We start from the raw sequence: 20,409 nt of genomic DNA, 5'->3' as shown, positions 1-20,409 counted from the left end.
GTGATAATTTCTGAAGGTCATGGCTCCATCTGAGATTCTTAACTTTTTACAAGCCCCTTCATTTCAGGATTGAATTTAGGTCCCTGCTGGCAAGAAACTGGAGAGGAGGGAGAAAAGACTTTGTGAGCTAACATCTTGAGTTCTCCAGGCAGAATTCTGGACTCCATTTTCATTCCAATTAAGGATTTTCCTAAGAGCCCTGTAATTCCACAGATGGGATAACACCAAAATAAACTTTTTTTATATGTTACATATATGCCTTCTTTAAAAATAGGCTTTCAGGTGCTTCTCAATCTTGAATACAACATAAATCCAAGAGCCACATGTTCTTAAAAATGTCATAATCCTTTCAAACTGGACTTTGAAATTTAGCTTTGGCTAAAACAATTTTAACAAGTATATAATCTTCTCTGCACATGTTATACATGGAACCTAAACGTTCTTCACCCTTGCCTGATGCATACTTAAGCATGAAATTATAATTGTAAGTGATCCTTATAAAAATACGATAAGCGGGGGCAGCTAGGCGGCACTGGCCTTGAAGTCAGGAGGACCTGCGTTCAAATTCAGCATCAGACACATAACACTTACTAGCTGTGTGACTCAGGTCAAATCACTTAACCCCAATTGCCTCACCAAAACAAAAAAAAAAGTTCTTCTAGGGGCAGCTAGGTGGTGGAGTAGGTAGAGCACCAGCCCTGGAGTCAGGAGGAACTGAATTTAAATTCAGTCTCAGACCAGACACTTGACACTTAACTAGCTGTGTGACCCTGGGCAAATCCCTTAACCCCAACTGCCTCGGAAAAAAAAAAGAATAAAAATAAAAATAAAACAAGCACAAAGTATGAAGAGCTGAACAGATAGCAAAGGCAAATCTGCCCCAAAGTCCTTACCATCCTCACGTAAATAGTCAAGACATAGATAAGCTAAACAGTCTATTTACTTTCTGATTGATGGTGGTTTTACCTTCTGGTAAACTTGGAGCTCCTTCAGTTTTGTACGCAGCTCTGATAGTAATCCTTCTGGGACAGCTGGTTCCGAAATGCAAAAGGCCAAAATCTCTAGGCAAGGCTCCAGGGGCCACCTCTCCACGAACCAAAGGGCCATTTGGCTTCTCAGAGTTGCATTCTTTACAGAAAATAGGTACTGCCAGCCATCCTTATCTAGGAGGAAAACAGGAATCCCTGCAGTCAGCGAGCAGAGTGCTGAAGAAAGTTAACTCCATGTCATGAAATAGCAAGTCAGAGGATTCATAAGCTATCTGCTCTAAATTCAGCTCTATCACTTATAACAATGACAACCCTCTTCCTCTTTGGTCCCTCCCTCTAACCATCATTCAAGGACACACACTTATCTAACACTCAAGTGGGGATAATATGGACCCCAATCATAGGACTCACATAATACAAGTGGTAAGCCCTCAAACGTCTTCTATTCTCTACAAAGAGGACTGTTTTAGGGATATATATGATCAATAGGACTATTAGGAGCATTCTCTGCCATCTCCACCCCTGTGACATCCAACAGAGTACCACCATAATTGAGATAATTCAGAGTATCTGTTCCAACTCTGTTCTTTGCCATCACCATTAACGTTAGCAAACTACAAGCAAACACATGTTTCCCCGTCCAATTTCACAAATGTGATAAACCATAGGAACCGAATTTTCCAGGGGTGGGACAGAATCTACTAGCTCTAACTTCTCCTATGAAGTGTATTTTCCTCTTCCCAAGCTCAACCTTTCTCTCTTTCAAAGTACCGATCCCACTTACCATTCACTGTGGCACAGCTCAGAACTATATCCTTTATGCTGCTTAATTCCTCCATATCTTGTCCATACAAGTCCATGACTTGAAGGGCCCGGGTCCAATTTCTGGCTACTAGTGCTTCCTCAAAGGCCTTTGTCAGCACGTCCACGGCAACAGGAGAGTGTAAGCCCAGGAGAACAGCAGAAAGACAAGTCTGGCCACACAACCCCCCTGCCAAGCTCTGTTCCTCCTCACAGGTACCCCGGAGAGGCTCCCAGGCAGCCATGAGGAAGGTTTCTAACATAGGGACCTGATCCAGGAGGCTTTCACATTCCTGGGCTACCTGTTCTGGGGCCAAAGGAGCCTCTCTCCGGCCACACAGTTCTTTCCATGATAGGCTAGGCTTGGAGACTTGTGACCCCAGAGTAGCCCCTAGGCATGCCAGAGCTGTGAGTAACTTTGAGTGGGACTTGAGGAAAGCTAAGGCAGAAGCAGTGAGAGCAGGGGGTGGTGAGTCACTTGAAAATGAGAGAGAAGGGGGATCCAACACAGGTTTTTCTTTTGTTTCTGCTGGGGTAAGACTAGGGAGTGGAATGTCAGTCAGGTAATGGGAGGTATGCAACTGGGCTAATACACCCAAATGGGTCAGAAGGGACCAAGTCTGCTGGCTCTGCCGAGAAGGACAAAGGGTAAGGGGCTCACAGCAGCAGCTGATGATAATCTGTGGCACACTCAGGCTGAGCTCCTCTTGGGCCAGAAGAGATGCTAGCCTGTAGAAAAAGGAGTAAGGGAGAGTAGAACATGAAAACTCAATATTTTGGTACAGGTAAAGGGGAGGAAGGAAACTGGGAAATAAAGAAGATTAAAGTAACAGTGCAAGACGAAGCTTCATTTGGTAATGAAATCTCAGTTCTAATTCCCTGCATGACTCCGATTTTCATCTATTAAAGCTTCCCTGATGGAGAAGAAATCAAAGGGTCTGTGTAGAAAAACAGACCAAAGCACCCACCTGTCTGGGGGAATCTGTCTTTCAAGGAGGAGATGGGACATGAGCTGGGAAGGGCTCTGATGCAGAATAATGAAAGGGTTCCCCACTTTTACCTTCATTGAATGATCTGCAAAGGCAGGAGGGAAAAGGAGAAATGTATCAGGGCAACTGTCTGTATCAGCAGAAAGAGGCATCAAGGAATACGCATGGAATGAAGCTGAAAAATGTGCTAGGAGCACGCTTAAATTCATCTCTTTGCTCTCGCCAGGCCAGAAGCATTGTCTGCATACTTCTGACTTAAAGTTCACCTTCTTCCTACCAGCCCTGGTCTAGGCATGATCTACTGTCATCACAGAAGGAAACGGAATCTACAGGGAGCATACTTGATACTTCTCATGCTGAACCATTTGTGAAAGAGAGACAGACCACCTTTCTCTTTGGGAGCACAAGTCCTACTTCCTGGATACCCAGCACCTTTGCCAAACACTCATTATTCTGAGAACTCAAAGTCACACACCTATACTGAAAGTCTTTGAGGTCATGTTTAGGGCACCTGCCTAGGGTTCTCTCTAGGCTCAGAACCCTTTCAAACTATCAGGGTCCCTTGCTATAATAAACCCCTATCCTCAAGAGCAGGCACCTGCCTAAATCAGCTACTTACCAGGCTCAGGATTCAGGCTTCGAAGGAGCACAGAAGCCATGGTATTTGAGTAAGTGAAGAAGGCCCCCACATAGTCAGCTGGCCCACTGTCTACTGGGATCTGGTTGCTTAGGTTCTTCATGAGAAGATGCGTCTGGATCTGCACAGGGTGAGCTCCTATTTCAGGCAGCTTCTGAGATGCCTGTGCCACCAAGGAAGACAGTGGGTTGCCCTTAGGTTCTGAGGAGAAGAGTAAGAGAAGCAATAAAGACTACTCTACAACTCATGAATTAGGATTCTCTGGCTTTACATCTATCTGGCTTCTGTCGGTAGTCTAAACTATTTGCTCATAAGGCAAGGATAAATAAAAATTTCTCAATATTTCAATTCACCCAATCATTTCTCAATGTGAGGGGCCTAAGATTTTATTCCTTAAACTGAGGAAAAGCTTGAAGGAATCAGGTCAGGTAATCCTAAACCTTTGATCCAAGATCACTGTGTGTAAAACACCTTAATTAGTGGCACAGAAATGCTCAGGTGAAGGGTGTCAAGATCTATTGAACACTTCTGTGTACAAGACTATGTAATTGGGGGTGATAATCACATACTACCTTGAAAAGCTTCATCCACTCACCTTACAGACAGGAAAACATACACACAAGTTTAATATATATATATATATATATATATTACTTGGGCAAGTCAAGTAAAGGCATGTATAACTTGTATAATTCAATTCCTTATATGACCAAATTCATCAATTTAATCTTCAATGATTCTATTTGATGAATAAAAATAAGCCCCTACTACATAGTTGAAACAAATATATTATTTTTCTTTCAAATCTTTTATGATTGTTAAAAAGTATCTGGATCATTAGTATTAATACATTGCTGTTACAGTGTATGGTATGAATTGTGCATCCAAATCCATTTTTTTCATACAGCCATCCAGTTTTCTCAGCAGATTCTATTCCTCTGACTTTGAGTCGTAGGTTTATCAAACACAAATCTTTTATACTCATTGGGTTCTACGTCTGAGTTCCCTTTTCTGTTCTACTGATCATAATTCAATTCAATCAAACAATAACAAACTTTTATAGTCTTGGCCTACAAGGAGCTTATATTCTATTAATGGGGATATATTACGTACACATACCAGTAAAGATTTCAAGGAAAGGGTCATATTTGAATGTAGCCTCAGAAGATTCTAAAGAGGAGTGGGAAGGAGCAATGTAATAATCATCCCCTATTCCTGAATACTAAGGTACAGAACTGGGTCATAGCATTGTGAATTAGGGGAATGGGTTACTGGCAGTTAGTTAGAATGCAGAATGTGTGAAGGAAAGTAATATACAATAATTCTGCATAGGTGGGTTGAAGCCAGATTGTGGATGGCTTAAAATTCTGGACAAAGGACTTTGGATTTTATCCTGAGATAACAGGAAATCACAGAAGATTTTTGAGCAGAAGAATAACATGGTCAGATCTGTGCCCTTAGGAAATTATTTTGGCAGCTACTGAAGGATGGATTAGATAAAGGAGAGATTTGAGGCAAAGAGACCGATAGGGAGGCTATTATAACATTCCAGGCAAGAGGTGATATGGACATAAACTAGGGTAGTACTTAGGGTAGTAGTGGGTAGGAAGAAGGGGAAAGAAATATGGAATGAGGGGAAGAGGGAACAAGCCAGTATGATTGTGAGGTTTTGAACCTGGGTGAATATAAGAATGATGGTGCCCTCAAAAAAATACGGATGTTTGGAGAAGGGATGGGTGACGAGTTCTGTTTTGGATATTTGTGTTATTATGTAGGCCGTTGGTGATGTGGGTTGGAGATGAAAAGAGATAAGGCTGGATATACAGATTTGGGAGTCAATCGAATAATGAAGATAACTGAACCCATGTGAACAGATGAGACCACTGAAGAAAACTGTGTAAAGGGTGACGAGGTTCCAGGTCACAGCCTTGCACAGAAATGGAAGTGATAATTCCAGAACCACATAACTCACATGATCCAACCCATAATTGAATAAGAATTCCTTTACAACACACTGAACAATCAGTCATCTAGTCTCAAAACTTTCAATGAACCTGCAGCTGCCCAAACCACCTTTGGACACATCTAGTTTCTCCTGACAGCAAGCCTGAAACTGCCTCTTTGGATCTTCCACATACTTAGAGCTCTGAGCCTGGAGTCAGGAAGACTTGAGAGTTCAAATCTGGCCTCAGGCACTTATTAGAGGTGTGACTCTGGCAAGTCACTTAACCTCTGCCTCACTTTCCTTATCTGTAAAACGGGGAAAATGATAGCACCTACCTTATAAGGTTGTTGTGAGGATGGAATGAGATAAAATTTGTAAAGCATTTAGCACAGTTCTTCCATGTAACAGCCTTTCATATACCTGACAACAGCTATCATATTTCCCCTGAGTCTTTTTCAGGCTAAATACCCCCATTCCTTCTACTCATCCTCAGATGGCATGATCTTGAAGCCTTTTACCATTCTAGCAGTCAATCTCTGAACACCTGCCACGTTATCAGTGTACATTCTGAAACATGGCACATAGAACCAAATCTACTCAGAGGACAGAGGGATGATTACATTCTGTCCCTCTCTTAATGAAACCTAAGGCTACATTAACATTCTTAGCTGCCCGATCATCCTGATGACTCCTAGTGAACTTGCAGTTCACTAAAACCTTCAGATCTTTTCCAGATGCAACATTTGTCCCCCTCATCTTATACTTATGGAATAAACTTGATTTTTCTGAACCTAAGTATGAAATTACATTTAACCCTACAAAACCCACCTTATTGGATTTAGTCACATGCTGTGGCCCACGGGTGGGGAACCTGCAGCCTAGAGGCTACCTGTGGCCTTCTAGGTCCTTGGGTGCGGCCTTTTGACTGAGTCCAAATTTTACAGAACAAATCCTTTTATTAAGAGGATTTGTTCTGTGAAGCCAGAGGTGGCCTCAAGGCCACAGATTCCCCACTCCTGCTCCAGCCAGTCAAAATCTGTTTTTTTGGGTTTTGCTCTTTCATCCCATATTAGCCATTCCTTCCAGCTTTGTGTCATCCACAAATCTGATAAAAATACTGTGGTCTTGATTGGAGGGGCTGGAGGGTATAGTAAACAGCTCCCCAAACCTTCATTTAAAGAGGGCTCCCCACCCAGTTCATAAGCTCTGCACTCCCTGAACTAGACTCCGCCAAGCCCCTTTGTCGGGTAGGCTCCCCCGCACCTGCTCCTGCTTTTCAGCTTCATATTGTGTTATGTCTTCATCAATAAACTATAACCTACTTGAGGGCAGGGACTAGTTAAAAATATATATGTATGTATGTGTGTCTGTGTGTGTCCAGCACTTAGCACAGTGCTTGGAACATTGTAGGCACTGAATAAATGTTTACTGACTGACTGATAAAAATGTCAAACAGTGTAGGACCAACCATAGATTTCTTGGTTAGTCCACCTCTCCTTCCTAGATGACATCAAAACATTAATACCTACTGTTTTAGCCTGGCCATTTGATCAGTTCTGAATTTATCAACTCATATTATGATCTAGGCCACATTCCTCCATCTCAGCCACAAGAATACTATGAGAGGTTTTGTCAAATGCTTTGCTAAGATCTTGACAGGTTAGAATAATGAACTGAATTTAGTAAGATGAAGTTTATAATAGAGATAAATGTAATATCTTACACTGTTTCAAGTATCAACTCTGCAAATAGAGGATAGCAAAGAAAAACTTCCCATTAAAAAAAGGCCTGAGTATTTTACTGGCCTGCAAAGTCAATGAAGTAACAGGATGGCGAAGCAGCTGAAACAGCTTAAGTTACATCTTTGACTGCATTAGGAGAAGAAGGCCACAGTCCAGTTACATTTTGCCATGACTGGAGGAAATCGTGAGTATTTTGTTCAAGCTCTGAGCATCACATTTTGGAAGGACATTGACAAGACAGAGAGCATCTAGATGACAGTGACCAGGGTGTTGAGGAGTGAGGACCATGAGACCGTGACATACAATGGTCAGCTGTAGGAACTGAAGATGTTTAGCCTGAGGAGGGGAAGACCTAGGGGGACATAATAGCTGTCCTTCAACTATCGGAAGGGTTGTCATTCGGCAGAAGGCCCAGATTAAATGAGATAATATTTGTAAAAGATGCCAGGCACACAACAGGTGCTGTATAAAAGCTTATTCCCTTTCCCTTTTTCCTAGACTTCTTCTTGTCCCCAAAGAGCAAAAACAGGAACAAAGGATGGAAGGTAAAAAGTGGAAACTGGGAGGAGAAATTTTCCTCAAACCTGGGCTGTCCAAAAGCGGAATGGGTTCCCCTTCATTAGAGTTTTTCATGCAAAGAATGACTGGGGATAGTGCAAAATGAATAATGCCCGTGCAGGTAGGTACAGGTCAGGTTAGACGATTACTCAGGTCTCTCCCAATGCTGGGCTTCTCTGAGTCTCAGGTCTCTGTACTAAATGCCCAGTCTACCACTCCGCTCTAATTCCCAGCTTTGTTTTTTCCCCTACTCGAGCCCTTGTTCCTTCTTTTCCATTTGCAATCTTTAGGAGGTAGAGAAAGGTGTGCTGACCTGGCAGCTGCAGCGCTTGCTTCAGCGCCTGAAGAATTTGCTCTCGCTGCTGGCACAAGGTGGCTTGGTTTGACACACAGTCTTCTGTCAGGCTCGGGGGGCACATCTGAAGGAGCTCTCTCACACTGTACCGAGGGGGACTGCCTGTTTTTTCTTCTGCATTGTCTATGGAAAGCAAATGAGAGTGAGGTGGAAGAGAGAGACTAATGACAGACTCCTAATGCGTCAGTCCAGGAGAAACAGGAGGAAAAGCAACTGACCAGATTTAGTTTGTCCTGCTGTCACAAAAGAGTAGTTGAGAAGTTTGCCAATTTGTTGAAGAACAACTGGAAAGCCTCTGACGCCATCAGAGTTCAGGAGAACATAGTCGAGCTTTCGACCTGGGAGTAGATGAAGGTGAGGGAACATGGTGAAGTTAGGTGCTTCTAGAAATTCAGATTTCAGTGCTATATTCCTGTTACATTTACTTTTTCATGTTCTCTCCTCCAGGGGAGATGAGGCTATACATTTTTTTTCCTCTTTCTTTGCTGTGGGACATGAACTGCTGGTAGCTATAAAAACCCTCCCCATGTGGCCCGCAGTGACAGCAATCCTGGCTTTGTGCCTACAGCCCAGCAATGACAGACAGCAGGACACCTGGCAACCTTCCAAATTCCTCTGAACTGTGGCCACTAGTCACTGTGGTACCTCTGCCATCATCAGCAATGCTGAGGGGTTTGTTGGGCTTGAATATAATTCCTTATGCCGTCATGCCTCATCTCTTCTGTATTCCCACCATCATACCTGGCACAACGCTAGGGACGTAACAGATGCTTAACAAATGACTGACTGATACGAGGCTATTGTTGCTAAAAACTGCTGCAGCCTAGACAGAGCTTACACAATTTTACTTCCCCTTTACAAAATAAAACGCTGGTTGCCTTGTAGGGTGGCTGGTGAGGAGAAGTATCTTTTTAATATGGCAGTAATAGTATTAGAACGAACAATTCTCAACAAAACAAAATGAGATGAAAATCAAATGGTATTTTAACCAAAAGGTCAGAAATGATTTGGTGGACGAGAAGGGATAGTTTTGCTTCTAGGGAGCAGCTGTTCACTTCACAACTCATTTCCATTCCCCTCACTCTGCTCCTCTGAGGGTGAACAACTGATTTTTCACTAGTCAGGGTTCTACTAACATCTAGAGCATATTGATGAGATGGATTTGGTTAGATTAGGGCTTAGCCTAGCTGTCTTCTATCCTCAAGTCCCCTGATCCTTCATTAGTCCACCTCCAACCTTCAAGTTCAAATCCTTTTGATTACTAGAAATCTAATAAAATTTAAGGCAATGTCTGACTACTATCTTTTCCCTTGGGAAAAAACCACTTCTTTCACAAAAATCTTCCCTAAATTAGAAAGGATTCTATAAAGGTAATTAAGAACTCTACTTGTTTAGAATCAAATGTGTTTATTTAGACATTAGGTTTTTCAATGAAGCCATTCTTAACTACAATTAGTCTGGACTACAGAGATAAAGAAGTAGTAAGAAGAGGACTGAGGGGCAATTCTTTTTCCCTACAGAACAGGAGAGGAAACTCATCTCACTAGAAGCTAAAGGGACAAAGGACAAAACATCCTCACCTCGGCTCTCGAAGCTGCCGTGCATACGTCGTTCAGCTGTTTCCAGAAGCTGCTTGGAAGTTTTCCACAGCTGGCACTGGGTGCAGGCTAAGTCAAATGCAGCCATAGCTGGGGGGCTGAGGTCTTCCAGAATGTCCCTCAAGGGAGCAGTCGGCTCCATTTGCATGTTGCTTATCCAGAAGTCCTCCTGAAGGATGGAGATGGGGTCTCTAGAGTTGCTAAGCAGTTTGTCAGTCACATCAGAAATAGAGTAAAACACCATACCTTGAAAAGGAGCAGTAAAATAAAAAAATGCAGAGATTGAAATGAGCATCATCAACCAATTAAAAAGCATTCAGTAAACACCTACTATGGGTGAAGCACCATGTTAGGGATAGAAAGATAAAAAAAGGAACAGTCCTTGTCTTTAAATAGCTTACATTCTACTGGGGAGAAATGACATATACAAATATAAAATCATACAGATATTAAGTATGAGATAGTTTTCTTTTTTGAGGGAAAAGGCACTAAGAGTTGGGGAGGGGGAGATGAGGAAAGGCCTCAGGTAGGAGGTGAGCTGAACCTGGAAAGGAGCTGGGGATTCTAAAAGGCAGAGGTGAGAAGGGAGAGCACTCCAGGCATGAGGACATAACTCTCACCATAACAAAACCTAGCCATACAAGGCAGGGAGACAATTGTTGAAATACTGTGTGAGAGGAACAGCAAGGAAGACAGTGTGGCTGGAACATAAAAGCGTGTGAAAGAGAGAATTGTGGAATAAGGCAGAGAAGGTAGGTTAGAGTCAGGTTGTGAAGTCAAGGGTAAGAGGAGCCTACTTTCTCAGAAAGCAAGTGACACAGTCACTTGACCATGGCTTAGGGCCAATGCTCTTAGTGCTCATGCTCTAGGGAGCCAGACGTGAGGCAGCCAGAACAATTAGGAAGCTACTGCACCAGTTCAGGTCACTCTGAGTCAGAAACACTCCTGATTGCAACCCAACAAACTGGGAAATATTTAACAAAATAAATTAAAGTACAATGGGACATAGATGTTAATGTGTGGCTTTCTACGTCAACAAGTGGCCTTTATGTATGGTTAAGTGGTCCCAATACTATTTGAGCTTGACACCATTGGTCTAGGTGAGAGTCAATGAGGGCCTAAACTAGGGTGGTGGCCATATATATGAGTAGGAGAGATGTAATGATTCTCATTACAACTGTTGTCATTATTGTTATTAACAAAGTTATTATCAAAAGGACAGGTAATTCTTTGCAGGTTAGTAGATAAACATATCTCGCCCATCAGTGACAAGAGAAAGTAAAGTAGCATGGTTATAGTTAAGGAGACCAAGAGAAACCCTTAAAAGAGGTCAAGAAGAGCTGTGTTTCCAGATGGGATCTGAAAAAGAAATTAATCAATCAACCAACAAACATATTAGGAGTTTATTATGTGCCAGGAATTATGCTAAGCTCTGGGGGATACAAAGAAACGCACAAACTGCTACAACAGTCCCTGCCCCCAAAGAGCTTATATACTAACAAGGGAGGCAGTACATAAATAAACAGGCACACAGGATACACAGAGTAGGAGGAGAGTAATTTTAGAGGTAATGGCCATGTTTATAGGCAACAGAACCATTAGATAGAGAGAGACTGAAGATTAGTGAGAGAGTGGGGAGGATGTTGTAGGCATCCTCTGCTGGAGAAGGTGGGAGGGATGTGTATATAGGGCCTGGCCAAAGAAAGGAGAAGGGTAAGCCTTCCTTGTCAAGTCAAATGAGGATGCTCATGTAACTGGGGATTTAACTTCATGGTACTTCTACTATACTGAACATTGGTAGTTGTGACTAGGTATAAAAAAAAAAAAGAGGGTTGTGAAGAGATAGGGGAACAAGGGACCAACTTTCAAGAAGCAATTAAAAGACAGTCTTTTTTATACTGGAGCCCAGGTTGGAGTAGATAGCTGACTCCCAGTGGGTAGCATCAGCACTTGACAACACTCTCCTCTCTAACACTTAAACAAAATGACGTTCTTTATAAAGCCTGAACAACTACATTGGGGAGGAAGTAAAATGCTCAGGCATATACAGAAGCACTGGAACTTATACCAACAAAATGGAGAAGCAGGATAAAAGGGTTTCTCTTTTAAGTCTAGACACAGTAAATAAGCTTAAGGGAATGTCTAAAATGGCAGGTATCTGAAATACATTGTAGGGGAGATGGAACAGATCTGAATTCCACAGCTTTCCTCCTCTGTAGGAGTTCTTAACCTAGGGGTCCATGAATTTGTTTAATATTTTGATAACTACATTTCAACATAATTGGTTTCTTTTATAATGCTATATATCTTATTTATACATTTAAAAACATTTTTCTCTTTCACAACATGACTAACATGAAATGTGTTTACATGATTATACACGTATAACCTATATCAGATTGCTTGCCTTCTTGGGGAGGGGGGATGGGAGGGAGGGAGAAAAAAATTTGGAACTCAACATTTTACAAAAAAATGAATGTTGAAAACTACCCTTATATGTAATTGGAAAAAAATATGATGCTATTTAAAAAAAATTCTTCTGAAAAGAGGTCCATAAGCTTCATCAGACTGCCAAAGTGGTTCATGTTTTTGAGGGTTTTTTCTCACTACCAGTAGCATGCAACCTTTCTTACTTCACCTCCCCTGTTTTGAAAAAGTATATCCTCACCTGCAGCAGCAGCGCTGCCAATGGCCTGCAGAGTTGAGCGGCCACTGCTGGTTCGTCGAACGGTATTACTGCCCCCATCTGAGATCGTGTTTTCAATCTTGTGCTCTACTTGGGCCAACTCTCGGATCACTTCTTGGTAGCGCTCCATAAACATGAGCTCACCAGAGCTGGGAGAGGACCTCAGGTCAAACATGAACACCACCTGTCACAGGGGAATAAGGGATGGATTATTTCTATGGCTACACTCAGGAAATCCATAAACTTCTATGGAACTTCGATCTTGCAATTATCATGACAAGCATCTGACAGATCAGGTCCTTGAGGTCTGGGCAGCCCTGGATGTAAGAGCAGATCAGAGGGTGCTGATACAACTCATACCATGGAGGACCACGGGCAAGTCATTTAAGTTTGAATGAGCTTCAATTTCTTTATCTGCAAAATGAGGATAAAAATATTTGCACTAACTCACATGGATGCCTTTTTATTAAGGAAAATGATTTGAAAACTATAAAGTGCTACACAAAAGGGAGCTGTTACAACCAGCATGCAAGGAGAAGAAAGAGTTGCTAAAACATAATCAAGGGGAAAGTGACATGGGACTTCCAGTGCGGGTTGGGGAGGCTATCTGGATTAGGATCATTGTTATTATTACTACAGATGGGATATAAAAGCAAGAATATGAAGGAGCGTAAGGACAGCTCCTATCATCTGGGATTTTTCCTAGTGGTATTATTATTAGATGGATAGTTGGTAAGGGTTTACAACCCCTGAACAACTAAACTGCTTTCTAAATTGAAGGAAGTAAAATGTTCACCCCCAGCTAAAGATAAGAAGACAACATTGTGTGTGATTACAGAAGCTACAACTCAACCTGTTTAAACAAGAGGTTGACTTTGGAAAATAAGTAGACAAAAGGAAAAACACTGATCCTGATTATAACACTTTAGTTGATATGGCACACTGGACAGAGGACAAACTTCAGAGTCAGGAACAGTGGAAGTGAGTTCAGGTTCTAAGTAGTTGTCATAACAAAAAGGTTAAAAAGAACCATGAAACTATCAGCCAGAAAACTCAATTTCCTTTCAAAACAGATAGATGGCAGCCCAGAACAGCAATTTAGAGTGTAAGCTCATTTACAGTAGTATCACCCCCAAAACCAACAAATTGGGGGAAAACATGAGTCTGCCAAGAGCTTGGTGTAAGAGACAACTGAATCCTATTATCCTGTGAGCATCTGGTGATAAAAACTGAAGGACAAAAACAAACAAACCCAAATTGGAACAGATCTCCCAGCATTCCTGTCATGATCTATTCACAGTGATGATAAGAGAAGAACTACCACATCTGTATACAAGGTGGTGTATTTGTGTCTGCATCTATATATTAGGTAGTAACCTAATGTGCTATGGTGCGGGATTTAGGAAAATGAAATCAGCAACAGTGGCTGGGCCTGTCTTTGTACCTAAAGTAGCTCTTGGCAGATAGTAAGCTCTTGATAATTGCTTACTGATAAATCATTTTGATTTTTGAATAGTACTAGAACAGGAGAAGAGAACAGGTAAGTCAAGCTTTGCACAGATGATTTTCTACAGAATACATCTTAAAAGTAATATAGTTGACAGAGAATATAAAGATGTTTGTTGATTTTAAAAAAGTATTTGACTTGGTGGAACATAATTCATTCTTAAAAGCTCTCTTCAAGGGGGCAGCTAGTTGGCCTGGGAGTCAGGAGGACTTGAGTTCAAATTCGGCCTCAGACAGTTGACACTTCCTAGCTGTGTGACCCTGGGCAAGTCACTTAACCCTGACTGCCTCACCAAAAAAAAAAAAAAAAAAAAAAAAAGCTCTCTTCAAACAAGGTATCTCCCATACATGTTAAACTTATGCAAAACTCCACAAACGTGACTCCAGAGGTAACTTTGTTCTATGATTCTATGAATACTGACACAAAGAGGGGTAAAAATCAGGGACATATATGACACCCTCTGGTTTTCATGTCTTATGCAGAGTCCAAGCTGAATTCCAAATTGATGCTAACCTTCTCCAAAGTGCTATCTAAATAATTCTCCTCCTCCTCTGACTCCACACTCAGTAAGTGATTTTTTCACCTTAATTTGCTTTTTCAAACAGGCTCTCCTACTAGGTAACAGATGTGCCCTTTAGCTGACACAATAATGATAACATTATCACAGTACCACCTTGCATTTGTAAATTTCTTTATAGGTCTCATAGTGCTTTCACCAAGGCTAGGATAAAGGACTTGTGTCAACCTTTGGATCACAACACCTAGTACTGAGATGGATCTTAGGGAATCATTTAGTCCAGGGTCAGAAAATTCTCTAGCTAACAGCCTGTGAGCCAAATGGTTTTTACATTTTTAAATAAATTTTATTATATTAAAATTATTTTTAAATTTTAAAATAAAGTTTTAATAAATGTAGAACATTTAATATAAAAACTATTCTTAACTCTGGGCCTTACGATAAACAGGTGGCGCCCCTAAGCAGTAGCTTGCTGACTCCTGCTGTAGTCTTAACACTTTCATTTTAGGCCCAGAAAAATGAAAAGAGTGAACCAATGTGGGAGTGGTGATAAGTAGTAGAAGCCAGATTCAAATTTGTTCCCTCTGACTCCAAAACCTGTTAACCTTCCATCATGTCCTTTGTGCCCTGAAAACTTCAGCCGTTGCATGCAATTGGACATCACAAAAGTCCTCACTTCATTCCCTTTGTGCTGGGACCTAGGAGGTTGCCTGCCTTACACAGTTCTGGTCAAGCTCTGGCCTTCCCATATATGTGATCACGTGATCCTCATGATAATTCACGAAGTGGGCAGCGGAAGACAGGAGGCACTAAAATGACTTTTCAAAGATCACAAGTTTACTCATTAAGAGTAAACTAAGGTCTTCTCATTCTTAATCTAGTGCTCCATCATAGGCCTACAGAGATATTCTGGTCACTTGAAAATTACAGTCCTCTTTGCTTTCAAAACAAATAAAACAAAATTGACATTTTGGTAGATCAGTTTTTTGTGAGCTGAATCCATTTCTGGGGTCTGATCACCCCTTGGAATGGTTTAAGAAGGCTGCAAAGCCTGGAATTTAAACTGTGGCCTGCCACCTTTCAAAGGAGCAGTCACCTGTTGAGTACTGGCCTAAAACAGCCATTGGGGCTTTCTTGTTTGCCCATAGATGCAGCCTAGATCAAAGCTGTTGCCACTTGGGGGGTGGGCCTAGTGAGTTCCTCCTTCTCACCTGATGCGCTTCCACAAAGTTCCCTCGGAGAATACAAGAAGCAAGAAGTGACTCAGGCTGAGACAGCATCATCGGGATAAGTGGGTTTTGTGGTTGAGGTTGTAGCTGGACCTCTAGCTTGCTGTGCCCAGACATAGTACTCAGACTTCCCTCTATGAGGAACACAGGATTAGGGGAAAATCAGGGGAGCACATGGTTTGCATGGCAATTTCTTCAAATCACTTTCATCAGAGTACCCCATGGAGAAGCCTGGAGACAGGACCTGACCTGTCCTCAGGAGGAGGGACTATCTCCACATCTAGATTAATTTAGCAAGTGACAGGTACTGACAACCCTCTGTTTGTCTTGGCTTAAGGTAAGCAGGTCTGATAGGGAAGCCTCTGAAAGACTTTCTATAGAACCGGTCCTCACCTTTCCCTCTAACACCTGCCTGGTACACAGTAAGCATTATCTTATAGTTCTTGAGCCAGTATGCACAGTCAGGCTGTGGGACCCCACTTCTTACACCACAATGAAAGAATACTCTCTCCCAGGACAAAGTTGGGGAACAGGACCTGTCCGATCAATACCTGAGGTGCTCGTGCTTAGTTCACTACTTGTACTTTCTAGTGATAGGTTGGAGACTCTGTCTCGGCCATCTAGAAGCATTAGAAAGAGGAGGAAAAAAAAATCTACCATCAATTTCCTATAGCATAGAAAATGTCAAGTCCTCTCATTAACAGGAACTTGGTTAGTCTGAGAGTGGAATGCACACATACAGCAGGCAACTGCTGCCATACATACATACATACATACGTACACACACGCGTACGTACATACATACATAAAGGCAAGCCTCAGGCAGGCAGCAGGGACCTCAGAGGCACCCCCTGGTCCAAGCCATCCCCTCTACAACAGGAGCCTTACTCCCTCTCTCAAACAGTAGCTGAAACCACATGTATGAGAGAAAATGACAAGACTCCATCCAGCACAGATGGGAATGCATGAGGCTATCTATGTAAGACAAACTTCTTTGCATCACTTTCTGTGACCTACTTCTTTCTACAGGTAAGAGGCCTTGTGGCTACTGGGTCACTATCTGACTGGCTTGGTCAGTGCTGACCCTTGTCCCAGACAAAGGGGCCCACTTGGATCCACTGGCAAGCATTTGTTAGTGCTCACTTGTTCCTATCTGGAATGGATGAAATCCAGGTCCCTTGTGGGGAACCCATGGAGCCCCTCAGCTTCATGGTCCCACAGTCTCTTTGCCTGATCTCTGAGTCACACGGATTTCTTAGATATTATTTTACGCCACTTGCCCCAAACAGAATGGTCTCTTCTTTCTCATCCACTTATCAAATCCATCTTTCAAGTCCCAGTTAAAGTCCTACCTTGTCCAAGAAGTCTTGCCTATCATGTCAGTCTATGCTAAAAGTAACCTTTTTTTATCTTGGTTGTTATGAGGAAAATATTATGTAAATATAAGTTATTATTATTATTATTTTAACCCCTCTTGCGCTCATAGTAGTAATTACAGTAGCTAGCATTTATATAGCACTCCAAGATTTGCAAAGTGCTTTACAGATGTTACCTCTTTTGATCCTCACAACTCTGGGAGGCAGGTGCCATTATTATTACCATTTTATAGATAAAGAAACAGAGGCACAGGTTAAGTGACTTGCCCAGGGTCACACAGCTAGTAAATGCCTGAAGCTGGATTTGAACTCAGGTCTTCCTGACTCTAGGCCTGGTGCTCTACTCACTACACCACCTAATGTAGCACTTACTTGTTTTCCAATTGTTTCAGGTATGTTACTCCTGTCTCCCTAACTAGACTATAAGCTTCCTGAGGGTAGAGACTATGCACTGTCCCTCTCCCTCTTCTGTATCCTTCAAAGTTTCCAGCTTGATGCTAGGTATAAATGAGCGACTGACTTCAGATACAAACAATAGCACATAAGTTGCCCAATGTATGGAAAGGAGCTTCTGAGCTCACCTGACTTATTCCTTCTTGCCCTGTGAGCCCGACGGAAACTGGAGCGGTGTGTGGCGAAAGGGCGGCATTTCTGGGAAGCTGCCAACTGCTCCTCTGAAATGGCAATCACCACAGGTCATACAAAGAAGGATGCAGGCTTTGTTCTACCCTCTCCCTTGGGATCGCAGGTAGAGAAAGCCTGCTAAGGAGGAGAGTAATGTCCAAATTTTACAATACAGGTTATGATGGCATCTGGCCCTCTGAAAATTATCTGGGCCAAAGTGATATGGGATTCTGAAATCCTTTCTTAGTTTTCTCCCTTTTCCTCCCACCCTTCCAGCATTACCCCTTCTCTTACCTGTGTTTTGGTTGCTGATTACCACTTTATATCTCCACTGTGCCTCAGAGAGAACTTTGGAGAACTGGTGCAGTCGACTCTGTAACCCATCCCTGCTTCCTGAGCAGCTCTGGTTCTCTACCAATTTTGGGTCCTCAGAGGGCTCCTGGTTGTTGATTTCCTCTAGTTGCTCTTGGAGAAGCTTGAGAAAAGCTTCCATTGCTAACTTGTCAGCTAAAAACCCATTGCTACCACTAGTAAAATGTTTCAGGTCCAGAAAGCCTTGTTCTTGATTCTTGCCTCTTGCCTCCGCAATCAGACAGCTTGGGGAGGTTTGAGGAAGACCTTTGTGCATCTCAAGGGCAGTTCCTTCTGACTTCCTCTCAGGCTGGGGCATATGCTGGGGGTTTTCAGAGGGAGACCATCCTAGATCTGGAGGACTTTTCCCATCAAGGTCATCATCTTCAGCATAGTCCTCAGGGAGGGCAGGCTCTGGGTGAAGGTCACTAGAGGTGATGAGCAGCAAAGAGAAAATATTTTCCAGAAGTTCTAGCCGCAGGGAATTGGGAATACTGCATAGGTAATGTTGACACTTGGCCAGGTATGTTGAGAAGAGATTCGAGGCACCTAAAGAGATGAGGAGTTTCAGAGAAGTTGCCAGAGAAAGAAAAAATAAGTTTACATACACACACGTAGAGGCCCCCAAGCCAAAAGCAAAAAATAAAAATCATCTGCTAGCCTCATACATATCTTTTTATCTGGGGACACTATCTTCTAAGCCAGGAGACTACGGCAATGGTCAAAAGACTAGTAAGATGACACATTCCACAATAACACTGTAGTGTACCTTGGAAGGGGTTCAGGACCTTAGCAGAAATCAGAGATACTGGACACTAGTGTTTCTAGGATGGACTCATTGTGTTGGAGCGTGGAACTGGCCAATGAGCTTGATTGGGGAGAACAAACTCCTCTAGCCCACTGTATCTATCCGGTCCCTTCATACACCACTCAGGGGTCCATCTGGGCCATCTGCCCTGCTATCCCACATCTATTTCTCTTCCCCTCCCTTCTACTCTCCAGCTCTGAGTACAAAAATTAAATCAATACTATCACTGCTTTCTGGAAAGGCTATGTCAAATAAGTCACTCTATGCTCAACTTACTATCCCAATAACTTCCCAGACCAAAACTCCCTTCCTTGGCAACCACTCTTGTATATGTGTTCTCTGCCCTTCCCTACCCCCCAATTAGATACCTTGAGAGCAAGGATTGTCTCTTCTCAGTACTTAACACAGCCCTGGCGTATTATAGTACATATTAAGTACCTAGTAGGTACTTAATAAGTGTTTTTTCATTCATTCATAGGACACAGATAAACCTCTCATACTTACGTTCAGTTTGTGTTTTCAGCTAAGGCACTAAAACCTTGACAAGGTGGGTCTAGTACTTTCTTACTATCCCTTCTCTCTTATAAATACTCTATTTCTGATTTATCAGAATGAAGGTAGCATTCACCTTCCTTAATCAATCCTCTTCTATATGTCCCCCCGAGAAGAGTAAACCCACAGTTTATCTTGGGTTCCCTGGGTACCAAGAGAACTATTCGCTAGGCAAGAGGATTTGCTCAAAAATAACCTTGCCCACACACAGTTTAGAGTGGTGGTGGTATAATATTGGAAATAGTGACCTCTAACTAAGTTGTATACTTTATAACAAGGTACGCTGAAGACACAGGGACTTCAAAGTGTACTGATAAAAGCAAAGAAAAGGAAGTCAAGAGGTCTGACTCCATTAGATATTAGACAAGGTATTTTTTTTTCTTCATGCTTTGGTTTTTCCCTTTATAACACTGAAGATAGTATTTGATAACACTGAAATAATTCTTGTGAGTAATAAAATCTCTAAATTGAAAACTGCAGTGAAAGTGATTATCAGTACAAAGACTATATGTTGGATTTTTACTACTAACTCCACGCAGAAGATGGGGCCCAATTACTTCACCTGGGGAAGAGTCCTTCGTTGGCTCCTGGTTAGTGGCCAGGTTTTCAGAGGGTCCTTCTTTGCAGACCTGGCACTGAGAGCGCTGGTGAGAATTCACACAGAGGGCATAGATGGCATACTTCATGGCACAGAACCCCTGGAAGAGTGTCAGGTTCTGACATTGGTTCAGATGGTTGGGGATTGAGACATCAGCTGAATATTAATTATAAGGAAGGAGAAAAGAAAGAGGTAAAACTCCTGAGGGTCAATTCTTTCACATTCCCACTGGCTGTGAGCACAAAATGAGATGGAGAGATTTTGAGTCATTTAGATGTGTCTTCTCTCCATGCCATTTCTTATTTCTGCTAGTTCCTCTTGTCTTTTTCCTTTATGCCATTTAAGTTCAACATCATGGTTCTTTTATTTCCTTCTTTCATTTACTCCCTAACCACAGAATCATAAAACCTGAGTGTTGGAAGAGACCTCAGAAGCCACATAGACTATGTTCTGTCTATATCCCAAACTTGTGTTCTCATAAAGACAATTCCTGACAGTACTTAAAAATCCTTTCCCTTACTCACTTATTCTAAGACATTCACCCTTA

At 42.2% G+C, this 20,409-nt stretch overlaps 1 protein-coding gene across 4 annotated transcripts in view; it reads right to left on the bottom strand.

Annotated features, from left to right (window-relative positions):
* The window catches only part of ZFYVE26 (zinc finger FYVE-type containing 26), an 80,996-nt gene that overhangs the window by 36,168 nt on the left and 24,419 nt on the right, over window positions 1-20,409 (bottom strand). For 3 of the 4 annotated variants that reach the window (XM_027843773.1, XM_027843775.1, XM_027843774.1), the window contains exons 10-22: window positions 19,827-20,018; window positions 17,848-18,453; window positions 17,511-17,603; window positions 16,105-16,173; window positions 15,536-15,687; window positions 12,283-12,484; window positions 9,597-9,860; window positions 8,235-8,354; window positions 7,975-8,139; window positions 3,399-3,617; window positions 2,759-2,864; window positions 1,774-2,519; window positions 967-1,163 (exon numbers count right to left, since the gene is read on the bottom strand). In XM_027843773.1, coding sequence (XP_027699574.1) covers window positions 967-1,163; window positions 1,774-2,519; window positions 2,759-2,864; window positions 3,399-3,617; window positions 7,975-8,139; window positions 8,235-8,354; window positions 9,597-9,860; window positions 12,283-12,484; window positions 15,536-15,687; window positions 16,105-16,173; window positions 17,511-17,603; window positions 17,848-18,453; window positions 19,827-20,018 — 3,131 coding nt within the window. The remainder of the gene's footprint in view (window positions 1-966; window positions 1,164-1,773; window positions 2,520-2,758; window positions 2,865-3,398; window positions 3,618-7,974; window positions 8,140-8,234; window positions 8,355-9,596; window positions 9,861-12,282; window positions 12,485-15,535; window positions 15,688-16,104; window positions 16,174-17,510; window positions 17,604-17,847; window positions 18,454-19,826; window positions 20,019-20,409) is intronic. The other variant, XM_027843776.1, reaches the window with a different exon arrangement.

Source organism: Vombatus ursinus, unplaced genomic scaffold (assembly GCF_900497805.2).
Source record: "Vombatus ursinus unplaced genomic scaffold, bare-nosed wombat genome assembly UNPS02014926.1, whole genome shotgun sequence".
In the NCBI taxonomy this organism is placed as follows: Eukaryota; Metazoa; Chordata; class Mammalia; order Diprotodontia; family Vombatidae; genus Vombatus; species Vombatus ursinus.
This window is presented reverse-complemented; position numbering and strand designations above follow the sequence as displayed.